The sequence below is a fragment of the Ranitomeya imitator genome, chromosome 6 (genome assembly GCF_032444005.1).
Source record: "Ranitomeya imitator isolate aRanImi1 chromosome 6, aRanImi1.pri, whole genome shotgun sequence".
NCBI lineage: Eukaryota > Metazoa > Chordata > Amphibia > Anura > Dendrobatidae > Ranitomeya > Ranitomeya imitator.
In genome coordinates this window covers 118,717,629-118,730,544 of record NC_091287.1, presented here as the reverse complement: position 1 = coordinate 118,730,544, position 12,916 = coordinate 118,717,629, and the positions used below count along the sequence as shown (strand labels likewise).

Below are 12,916 nucleotides of genomic sequence, written 5' to 3'. Positions count from 1 at the left end.
CCTGACATGTTGCAAACATGTTTTCTCCTTGCCCATGATTCGATTGGCGCGATCCACTTGGAAGAAAATTAAAAAAGTTACTGGATTTGGGGACATTGAGGCCGAGATGCCTCTATGGGATAATGGTTATTTCCCGACGCTGGTGAATCACCCATCTACAAAATTTTGGGTTTCCTTCGGGGTTCTTTTGATGGGAGACTTATATGATCAGGGGGATTTTATGTCCTTTGAACAACTACAAAATAAGTATGACCTTCCAAGGTCTCAATTTTTTCGATACCTGCAGCTTAGATCTGCTGTTCAGTCATTTGTCAGGAATGAGGGGATGAACCGTAACATCTCATCTTTACCTCTGATAGGTATTCTTAAGTCCCAGGGACCTCAGGGTCTTATCTCGTCCCTATACACATATTTGCTATCGGCGGGAACGAACTCTGTTGTGGATTCGGTGAGAGGCAAATGGGAGGGGCTTATTCCTGATATGCAAAGTGAGGAATGGGAGGATATTTTGGAATCCCCCCTCAGAGTCTCCCCATCAGCCAATAATAAGATGACCCAATTATACATATATAATCCACCAGTCATACTTGACTCCGTTGAGACTTTGTCGGATGGGTCGATGCTCGACGTCGGAATGTTTGCGTTGCCACTCACCTGACGCTGATTTTATACACATGATATGGCAGTGCCCCATAGTCTCTCATTACTGGAGGGAGGTGACGTCATTATTAGCTTCAATACTGTCAATTCCGATTCCTCTTGAACCCTTAATTTGCCTGTTTGGAGTGTGGGAAGAGGAGGCCTGGGAACACTATACGGGGATTTTTCTATGAGAAACACTTTTCTTGGCAAGGAAGTTGCTAGCTATGCGGTGGATGGGGAACTCACCCTCCTCCGTTAGGTCCTGGATTGAACTGGTAAATGCAGTTGTCCCCTATGAGCGCACTCTTTATCAAAATAGGGGCTGCCCATATAAGTTCAGCAAAATTTGGGATAGATGGAACGCCTCTCATCTCACTCTGTGACCTGACTAATTGGGAGAAATGTGGTTTACCTGGTCCTTTGATCTGCAAATATTGCGCAATGTGAAAGAAACAAAATAAATAATGTATTCAACTTTGGTTAAGTGGCGGCTTAGTATTTCTGGAGGTTTAGTTTGGTTGTAGTTTAAGAACCCTATGTTCTGACTGTTTCATAATTTAGCACATACGTTTTCTATATGTGAAATGATTGGCGTATGTATGTTCTGTCTTTTTCAATCCCTGTAATGTAACCACGCAGATTAACGACAAGGACAAATATGTATGCTGTAATTTTATTCTATGTTTAATAAATAAACAAATTTAAAAAAAAACCATGTTTTCTCCTGTGGAGAAAATCACTATCAGCAAAATACTTCAATCACTATAAGTTAATCCTCAAAAACTTATAACTCTGTTCTCCTTTTGGCCAAACAAGTCTCATTCACCACAATCCTCACATCACTAACCAACAATCTAAAATGACTCTTTGAAACTTTCTATGCACTTCTGAGCCCTAAAACACAGGCCCCCATCACTAAACTCAGAGCTTATGATCTGGCCACTTACTTCCAAGAAAAAATCAACCATATCCATGAGGACATTTTCATCCAATCCTCCCAGAGCTTGGCTCTCCTTCTCTACCACATCTCAAGTTTACTTTCCACCTTTGAACCTTTCACAGAAGAGGAAGTTACCAGGCTGCTCAGTTTTTCTTGATCTACAACTGCATCGTTGACGCTATTCCCTCACATCTCCTTCAGTCTCTCTTCCCGGTTGACACTACCTAACTAAAATATTTAACCTCTTTCTTTTTTTTCCGGGTATCTATCCCTCTTCCCTTAACCCCTTAGCGACATATGTCGTGTCGCTGACTTTGATCTAGGCTCTGACACCTATCATGCATCTTTCAGCTGATTTATTCATGTGTCTTTAACAGCCGCATTGTGGAGCTAAATCCAGTTAAATCCCGCTGTGCATCTCCACAACACATCTCTGAAAAAAATGCCATACTTGCCACTACATGATTACACTACCGGTCCATGTGGTTTCTCTGCGCATCAGTCAGGAAACAACTAACATCCTTCTGCTATATACTGATGATCACTGCATAAGATAAGGTAATACTTATTTAAAAGATCTTCACAGGCCATCTGTAGTCTTGAGGGGCTGCATATCTCTGCATAAGAACTAACACCGTTGATTGTCACTGCCGGGGTTACTCTGCTCACTTTGCTAGCGCTCTACAGATATCCCTTTATAATTCAGCACAGAAAAGGCAAATGATAAAAGGGTTAATATTGCATTTACTGAGAGTCACATGTTATTCTTTGTGAGCCTTGTAATCGGTTTATGCGGATTTCTGCCTGGCGGATACATTTTTTATGTATTTTTTTTTAGTTAATAATTAGTCTCTGGCTACCGGCACCTGCTGTAGACTTCTAACACATACATCACAGCAATATATTGAAATATCAGGATGCTAAAGGATTCATGTTAAAGGGTATTATATTTGGTTATTGTATGCTTTGTATATGTATTGCACAGAGCTCCACTTCTCTATAGCATGAAAATGAATGCCAGCCATTCTAAATGACACACTTGAGCTGGTGTATGAATGTCAGATTTCCAGAAAGTGTAAGACTAGAAAAATCGAGATCAAATTAATAAATTATGTGGAACAGCTGTTTACAGTCACCGAGGTAACTCGCCAATATTCCCAAGTACTTCTATAATTAAAGAAGTAAGTCTGTTGTAAAATGCTGCTGCTCCAAATTAGGTGTAGACCCATTGCTGCCAAGGACTCTGCAGTGCCACCTATTATGAATCCTCCGCTGTGGTTAGCATTGAATAGTCAAGTATTTATTGTTATTTTTCCTACAGATGTATGGTCATCCTTGTACAATAGAAACACATTGCGTTTTCTCACTGTATCATAAGTTATTTAGCACTCTTCTTCAATTCAGATCACAGGAGGTGATAAAGGTAATGGCACTGTTGAGATCTTGCCTTTATACCGTCACAAAATAAACATTGATGAGCTAGAAGTTAACAAAAGCGCACGTAGGGTATTAACCAGATAATATGCCGTTTTTATGGGCTCATATTGTGACGCCTTGAGAGCCACAGCACTTGTAGGGCTAAAACTACAATGATCCAGCTGCTGCTCCACTGGTTGGGGTACTTCAACATCGGTCTACTTTAGATAAAGTGTGCGGGTGTGCTGCACTGCTGGTGAAGAAATTTATAAGAATTAATTGCAGTTTATCCCCAACGCATTTCCAGGTTCAACCAACCTTTTACATTTTAGGATTGTGGATATCCTGAAGAGGTCTGTTCGACCTTGAAATGCGTTGGGAATAAACTGCAATTGAATCTTCTGCATCTCTTTACCAGCATCACAACCGCACTCCTTTTTCTGAAGCACAAAATAAACATTCGCACTTGCGATGATAGTTGGGCTCAGTCTTGTAGTCTTACTAAGCCTAATGATCATGAGAGTAGCCATATGTACGTGCTGCTATGGCACTTATTGCCTGGCACCAAGGACAACATCTGAAAGGAGTTTGTATGTTCTCTGTTATGACCTGGTGGTGAGGACAATAATGGACCTGGTGGTTAAGAGCACACGGAATGACCTGATAGTTACTAATAATACAGTACAAGCTCTGAGACGTGGGAACTCTGCTGACCGCAATCCCTAATCCTATCACACACACTAGAAATAGCCGTGGATTGCTCCTAACGCTCCCTATGCAACTCGTCACAGCCTAAGGAACTAGCTAGCCCTAAAGATAGAAAAATAAAGCCTACCTTGCCTCAGAGAAATTCCCCAAAGGAACAGGCAGCCCCCCACATATAATGACTGTGAGTTAAGATGAAAACTACAAACACAGAGATGAAATAGATTTAGCAAAGTGAGGCCCGACTTACTGAACAGACAGAGGATAGGAAAGATAACTTTGCGGTCAGCACAAAAAACTACAAAAAGACCACGCAGAGGGCGCAAAAAGACCCTCTGCACCGACTCACGGTGCGGAGGCGCTCCCTCTGCGTCCCAGAGCTTCCAGCAAGCAAGACAAAAATCAAAATAGCAAGCTGGACAGAAAAAATAGCAAACAGAGAAAAACAAGCAGGAACTTAGCTTCTGCTGGGAAGACAGGTCACAAGAACGATCCAGGAGCGAACTAGACCAATACTGGAACATTGACAGGTGGCATGGAGCAATGATCTAGGTGGAGTTAAATAGAGCAGCCAGCTAACGAATTAACCTAGTCACCTGTGGAAGGAACCTCAGAAGCCGCAGCCCCACTCACAACCACCAGAGGAAGCCCATAGACAGAACCAGCCGAAGTACCATTCATGACCACAGGAGGGAGCTTAACAACAGAATTCACAACAGTTCTCCCCATGTTTGTAGGAAGAGCATACAATCTTACATTCCAAAAGACATACTGATAGGGAATTTAGATTGTGATCCCCATTGGAGACAGCGATGATGTATGTAAAGTGCTGCGGAATATGATGGCGCTATATCAGCAGAGCATAATATCTATCTATATAATTGTCTAAGGGGTACTTCCGTCTGTTTGTCTGTAACAGAAATCCCGGCTCGCTGATTGGCCACGACCAATCAGTGACAGGCACAGTCTGCCTGCGAATTAGCCCCTCCCTACTTCTGCTAAGTCAGTGCCCCCTCCATACTACCCTCCAGTCAGCGCCCACATAGCGTTTTTGGACTGTGTTACACCGTGGCATAACGCAGTCCGTTAACGCTGCCATTAACCGTGTAAGTGTGCCCAACTTTTTACTATTGATGCTGCCTATGCAGCATTAATAGTAAAAACATATGTTAAAAATAATAAAAAAAAAAAAAAAAACATTATCTTCTCACCTTCTGTGCCAGCCTTTCTCGGTCCTCGCGACGCTCCGGTCCCAAGAATGCATTGCGACAAAGACTCGAGATCACGTAGCGGTCTCGCGAGATGATGACGTATTATTGCTGCAATGCTTTACTGGGAACGGAGTGTCGCGACAACCGTCGGTCATGGCCTGTCCTGGATCCGGGGGCCGCCGGAAGGTGAGTATATAACTATTTTTTATTTCATTTTATTTTTTAACAGGAATATGGTGCCCACATTGCTATATACTACGTGGGCTGTGTTATATACTATCTGCGCTGTGCTCTATACTACGTGGGCTGTTATATACTACATGGGCTGTGTTATATACTGTGTGGGCTGTGCTATATGCTGCGTGGGCTATGCTATATACTACGTGGCTGTGCAATATACTACGTGGCTGTGCAATATTCTACGTGGCTGTGTTATATACTACATGGGCTGTGTTATATACTGTGTGAGCTGTGCTATATACAACGTGGCTATGTAATATAGTACGTGGGCTGTGCTATATGCCACATACATATTCTAGAATACCCAATGCATTAGAATTGGGCCACCATCTAGTACAATAATAATGGTGTTTGGGAGCAAGAATTTGTAAGAGGAACAGTGAGATAATATTAGAGCACTACAGTTACTTAGCGACTTCAAAATACTGTTTGTTTCTATGTTCTAAAGTCTGCCTGGGGTAGAGAGACAGTGAAGATTTACAGTTGTGGACAAAATTTTTGAAGTTTTCACAATTTTTGGTTTTCACAAGGTTTGCTGCTTCAGCGCTTTTCAATCTTTCAGTCAGATGTTTCTACAGTTACTGATGTACAATTATCAACTTTTCTTAAGTTTCGTAACTTTTAATGACAAATACAGTTGGAGCGCCCCCAGACGCAGGGCCACGGGTTACTCGGTACCGGTCCTCTCTGGCTCAGTTCTGGGGATGTCACGGTGGCTGGACCCGGTCCGTGACCCTGCTAAGGGGTGTCCAATAAAAGGTGATACAAGTCTGTCAAGGATTCGTGACGCCATCTGTGGTATTCGGTCAGGGTGACCGACGCTGCTTGGGGTCCACTGGGGTGATGTGATGGCAGCTAGATGGTATACCTTCCCATAGGTGAAGTATGTCCCCAGGGCTTCCCAGTAGTGTAGGTGACGATGGTGTGAGGTGCAGTCAATAACGATGACACAGGGTTGCAGTCTCTTTACCTCTTCACTGATGATTTCAGGATCCTCAATCCAGAGCACTGTTAACAGGGCTGTCTGAGACCGGCCAGTCCGAAGGCACATCCAGAGTTTCCTTTGCAGGTGGAAATCGTTGCCTACCACTAGCGCCTGTGTGTTGTAGTGCTTCCCTGCTGAGCATTCGGGATAGTCCTCACAACTTCTATTCTCGTTCGTTCCAGTTCTTTCTAGTTCTTTCTATTCTCCGTCCCCCAGGTTTGTTATGGCTAGGACGCACCCGTTTGACGGGTAGGCTCGGAGCTTTTCCGGGACCCTAGAGATGCCCCTCTCCACGCGTTGCCCCCTATGTCTGCTTAGGTGATGTAAGGTAGACAGCCAACCTATAATTAACTGTCCTGCGGTATTTGAAGTAAGGCATAGAGTCAGTTACTTCCTCGGTGTTCCGGGCACTGGCTACGCGCCTCAGTAGGATGTTGCCATTCTCCGGGCACGACTCCTACTGGCTCTCCTTTGTGCTTGATCTCGTTTCTCACTGTCCACAATATCCTTCGCTTTGTGTCCTTTCTAAGGATACCGCCGCAAGGTAGTGCAGGCGCGGTTCCGTTTTGTTCTGTTCTTGTCGCTAGGTACCTGCCAGGTTCCCACGCCTGACAGGGACCCCCCTGAATCTTCCCCCGCAACACCCCCTGCCACGGGATGTTGCCTGGACAAAACCCAGTCAGCTTCTGTCTAACTTCCAATCCAACCCCTAGTTTTACCAGTGTGAGGAGTGGCCTAATAAATAAAACCTTTTGCTCCCCCTAGTGGCCGGAGTGTGAAGTGTAATGTGTGCTAGTGATACCTGGTCAGATGAACTCCTTTAGTGCCATCAGACGTACCATCACTCCCCTTAGTGGCAGAGTGACATTACTGCAACGACCAGGTCTCTGGGGCACTGCACATCAAGTTTATGTAAAAGACTCAATATTTACTGTGTTGACCCTTGGTTTTCAAGACTTCAGTAGTTCACCCTGAAATGCTGGATATCCGTAAAGGCAGCACAAAATAAGTGTTAACTAAGCACTGGCAGTCCACGCCCCATTTAGGAGACCAAACAACTCAGTACACCTTCCAATCAACCATTTTTCCACCTCTGGAAGCCCAGGGTTGTCAATTAAGGAAGGAAAGGTGAAAATAGATGGAAAACAATTAGGTGGGTAGGAAAACGGAACTGTTCGGCCACTACAAAGGGTGCACCAAGGTCCTGTACTTGAAACCTGCACAACCGCCTCGTATACTTAGACAAATCTGTTACTAATGGAAAACACTTTTTATTCTTTTCTAGGGTGAAGGCTGGGTATATATGAACCCTCTTTGGAAAACTCACTAACTGCAGGATTTCAAGCTTTCCCCGCAGCTCTTCAGTGTTTCATATGGAAAGGACGTGCTCCCGCTAGGGACGGCAAGCATGTGGATGAAGAAACCAGTTAACATAATTCTGCGGCTGGTAGCTTATCCGTGTAGTCAAAAGCCATTCTATTTCACGAAGTGTGTAGATATATAAATATATATACTGATGAACTCTCTGTATCAACGCTTACATATAAATACATGTATATACACCAAGTATCCAGATTTTATAAGCAGTTTTGCTATTTTAGTTGCCAAATGATTTTGCACTCTTCAGGTAAAAAGACCACTTCTACTTGCACTTCAATACAACAAATTTTATTAGCTTTTAGTATAACCATAGAAAGAAAATCAAATGGCTTTTAGTTATTGAAGAAGACAGAAAAAAATTCAGGTATGCTCCAAACACAGAGACCCTCCATCTTCATACTATCCTGTCCATGTACCAGTCCCTACTGCAGTTCAACCATTCTATTCACTATAACAGAAAAATCAGAGCAAACGGGACTATGGGTGAAACTGAGACCCATTGAAATGTGACAGGAAAACCCATAATTTAGAGGGTGAAATAAATAAAATGATAAAATAACCAATTGACATTTGGAATCAATTACTGCAATAAATGGTTGTCTGGGAATGCCTTAAATAGCTAATAAAATGTGTACTGAATTCATAGAATGTTTGATTCTGATAAGAAATAACTTTCCATTTTAAGCAAATTATATCAACTGTTCAAAAAGTTATGTCAAAATGCCCTATATACTACTTTCTGGGTGGCCCTACACCACTACGTACAGTTGTGCTCAAAATTTTACATACCCCGGCAAAATTTTTCCTTGCTTGGCCTTTTTTCTGAGAATATGAATTATAATACCAAAACTTTTTCTCCACTTATGGTTAGTGCTTGGGTCAGACTACTGTGTTTTCTCTTTTTAAATCATAATGACAACCCTAAACATCCAAATGACCCTGATCATAAGTTTACATACCCCATTTCTTAATACCGTGTAATGCTTCCTCTAACATCAATGACAGCTTTAAGTCTTTTGTGGTAGTTGTGGATGAGGTTCTTTATTTTCTCAGATGGTAAAGCTGCCCACTCTTCTTAGCAAAAATCCTCCTAGCATGAACTGCGCGCTTGAGAGCTCCCTAGAGTGGCTCAATGACATTGAGGTCAGGAGATGGAGATGGCCACTCCAGAACCTTCACTTTGTTCTGCCGCAGCCAATGACAGGTCGACTTGGCCTTGTGTTTTGAGCACAACTGTATGTGCATGAGGTCTAAGGCTGTATTCACTTTTGCTGTAATGTCACTGCTTTTTTTTTCTCTGTATGGCCACATCTGAAATTCTGAAGACCATGATACCCCCATGTGCCTAGTTGCCTAATATTAGAATTCATATTACTACCGCAATACACAGAACTAAAGGTTTACTGAGCAGAACTTGGATCACAGTCATGCTTTAGTAATCAACATTTGATGTAGTAGAACCACCAAAGGTCCAGGGATGAAGTTATAATGGAGACACTAATATATGGACACTTTACAGCCATCATAGTTTGGCCTAGAGCCAATACATCTTCATGTTGGATAAAAAAAAAGTCGACATTACATTAAAAATCTCCTTGCTCCCATTTACAGATCCCTCCTGCTAATAGTGCCAGTGTAGGTAATATGATTTATCGGGAAATTTTCCTTCCATGCAGGCACCAAATGACATATCTCACAGCATATTACTTATAGGCTTTTATGGCTGGTGCTGTAAGGGTCTTTATGGTTGCCATGGTTTGGGTATGGAAGATATTGTGTCTGGCTCTACATGGGGTATGATGGAATTTGTGCCAGTCTGGTTGACACTGTTTTATGGTTCTGTAGTATTTGTGGTTGGCGCAATATGGTGGGTATTGCGTCTTGCACGGTTTGGGGGTCTTATGGGATATGGTTCTGGTGGACAATTGTGGCTAGCACTGTTATTTGGGTTATTGAGACTACTACAGTAATGCACACCCAAGTTGTAGCAGACCACCCTTAAAAAAAAAAACTAAACAAAAAAAACAGACAAAATTAAACACAGAATCTTTTCTATGTCATTGTGTGGAAGTTCACTGATAGCTGTGGTGCACTGTATAATTTACATTAGGAAGAAGGACATTACTCTATATTAATGACATGTACAGTAGGGAAAATAAGTGTTTGATACTGCTGATTTTCCCACCTACAAAGAATGGAGAGGTCTGTAATTTTTATCGTTGAAATAGAATCTGAGAGAAGTAAAATCTAAAAAAAAAAAATTGCATTTCATTGCATGAGTTAAGTATTTGATCACCTACCAACCAGCAAAAAATCTGTATCTCACAGACCTGTTAGTTTCATCTATATTAATTGCACCCGTTTGAACTTGTTACCTGTATAAAAGACACCTGTCCACACATTCAATCAATTACACTCCCACCTCTCCACCATAGTCAAGACCAAAGAGCTGTCTAAGGACACTAGGGACAAAATAGACCTGCACAAGGCTGGGATGGGCTACAGGACAATAGACAAGAAGCTTGGTGAGAAGGCAACAACTGTTGGCACAATTATTAGGAAATGGAAGCAACATAAGATGACTGTCAATCTTCCTCGGTCTGGGGCTCGATGCAAGATCTCAACTAGTGGCGTAAGGATGATTCTGAGAAAGGTCAGGAATCAGCCCGGAACTACAAACATTACCACAGTCTCAATCATTACCATTAGTAACACACTGCACCATCATGAATTAAAATCCTTCAGGGCACGCAAGGTTCCCCTGCACACACGCCTGCACATGTCTAGGTCCATTTGAAATTTGTCAGTGACCATCTGGATGATCCTGGGGAGGCATGGGAGAAGGTCATGTGGTCAGATGAGACAAAAATATAATTTTTGGTATCTAGTCGAGTCCAGCCCCTGTGTCTGGAGGAAGAAAGATGAATGCAACCCACAGAACACCATCCCAACCATGAATGAAGCATGGTGTTGGAAACATCATATTTTGGGAGTGCTTTTCTGCAAAGGAGACAGGACAACTGCACTGTATTGAATGGAGAATTGATGGGTTCATGTATCATGAGATTTTGACCAACTTCCTTGCCTCAGTAAGAGCATTGATGATGGGTTATGGCTGGGTCTTCCAGTATGACAATGACCTGAAACACCCAGCCAGGGCAACTAAGGAGTGGCTTCGTAAGAAGCATTTCAAGGTCCTGGAGTAGGAACACATGGGCTACTTGCACAGTGAACAAGTCTGTATGATCATGTTCACACACCACCAAGAAACCTGAAGACACAAAAGAGAATAGTAAAACCAAAAACACTCAGTTTGAAAAAATGTTGCAGTAATCCGCAAGTGCTAGTAAAAGATGTAAAAAACAGGGTATTTGGTTGATACGTTTTTTGCAAAAAATGTATACTAAGCTGCTCTACCAATCTTCACGGTATACCCTTATCAGAGCAGTCCTAACTAATGTATGCAATCCCTATCTGATGTATTTAAAAACCTGATCATCTGTATATAACCTGTGTGAACAGGGTTCAGAGAGGAAAAATCCATGTGTGCATACAGGGTAGAACAGCTTTTGTGCAGATAGCCCAAGAGGAGTGGTGGAACTCCCCAGTCTTGTAGACACAAGAGAACAATTATGGAAACAGGAACACATGGGCTACTTGCACAGTGAACAAGTCTGTATGATCATGTTCACACACCACCAAGAAACCTGAAGACACAAAATAGAATAGTAAAACCAAAAACACTCAGTTTGAAAAAATGTTGCAGTAATCCGCAAGTGCTAGTAAAATATGTAAAAAACAGGGTATTTGGTTGATACCAAAACCCAATAGAAAATCTTTGGAGATTAATAGAGCCGGTAAAGAATACACGTTGTAGTTATCTATACTGTTGCATTCATGGTCGGATCATGCCGAGTTTCTGCAAGCTTCCAGACAATACTATTGCGAGTGACTTATGTCCAGTAGTCTATTAGCCAAATATAAACATTTTTTGCCGTTTAGGAATATGCTACAGCAGACTTGTCTCAGTCGTACGTTGCCTTATTTACAATGATCCACTTCAAAATCTGCTAAAGTTTTATTGTCATCATGTTGTCATTTTTGGCTTCAGAAAGAGATTATAAGAGCTTCCTCTGATCACTCATGAGAATAGTGCTTGTCTATTGTGGAGTTTGCCGTAGGATGATAATATCCTAAGGAGGCATCTCGGAGAAGGAAGAATTTCATGTATCCCACCTGCTAAAACGTTACAATCATGTCATTGTTCCCTTGCTAATATCACACGACATGGCCTTGACAGGAGTTTCAAGGCGCACGGCCAGATTCTTGTAACAGCAGAGCCTCTCCGTTCTGATACAGAGAGGAGGTGGACTGATGCTATGGAGAAAGTCAGTACAGAATAAGCCCATGTGGTGACAGGTTAACTCCGGGTCCTGCAGGTGATATGTTAACAAGTGACATTTGGTGAACTTGCTTTCTACAGTACTAATGGATAGAATAACCAAATAGCCCCAGCGCTAGATCAGATCAAAGTCACTGTAGATATTTCCGAGTTCCAGCCTTATATATAAAGAAAAGCCAGTTTCTGTGCTTTGTCTCCATTGTCCTATCTGCTTCACTTATCTGCTGGATTTCCTAAATGGGAGAAGCTCAGAGTAAAAGTGGAAGGCACTTCAAAATAGAATAAAGAGACTTTACGGGACAAAAAATAGAAAAAGTTATCAAATTAAAAATCAACAATTGTAAAGCTGTTTAGTTTATTCCACGTTATTATCACTATTCTGGGAGCAGTTTTAATGAATTGTCTGGATTTTCTGGCTTAGAAAAACCTTGTTCAAATACCCTATTATTGAATTCAGAAATTCTCTGAGGACCCTGCCGCAGCCAGGTATTATATGGACAGCATATTGATTTCTATGAGAATTTATGCAATCCTTCATTTCTCCTGTGGTGGCACTGTCGGCAATCTGAACATTTGTGTGTTGTGGAAGATTAATAAATAGATGGTAAAAAAAAGAAAAGAACAAAATGCTTGTTCTCAAGATCAAGATTACAGTTCATTGTTGGGGAGTCTATCACCATGAAAACATCTGATTGACTTTTACCAAGCATGAATTGTCCAAAGTAGTGACCAAATTGTGGAATCCTTTTTGAAAAGAAAACCAAGTGCATTTTTGACATTGGATCCCTCATATTATCATTTTTTTTTTTTAAATAATACCTTAATATTATGTGTTATTGGTAAAGGTGCACAACAGCAGGTGGTGATCAAAACAGTATATCACATATATATATATAACAGTAGATATCAGAAGAAAATTATCTGAATTTATAGACGTGAACTGTCTCATTGTGGTTTGAAGTTGAGTGCAAAGACTCATCAGCCCAGACTAAAAG

The 12,916-nt window shown here is 41.7% G+C and overlaps 1 protein-coding gene across 1 annotated transcript in view; it reads left to right on the top strand.

Moving 5' to 3' along the window:
• Positions 1–9,519, top strand: part of OSBPL10 (oxysterol binding protein like 10) — a 577,114-nt gene extending 567,595 nt beyond the window's left edge. The window contains exon 12 of the mRNA XM_069730025.1: positions 7,425–9,519. Within this exon, the coding sequence (XP_069586126.1) occupies positions 7,425–7,469 (45 nt within the window). The 3' untranslated portion in view covers positions 7,470–9,519. The remainder of the gene's footprint in view (positions 1–7,424) is intronic.
• Positions 9,520–12,916: the final 3,397 nt, after the last annotated feature.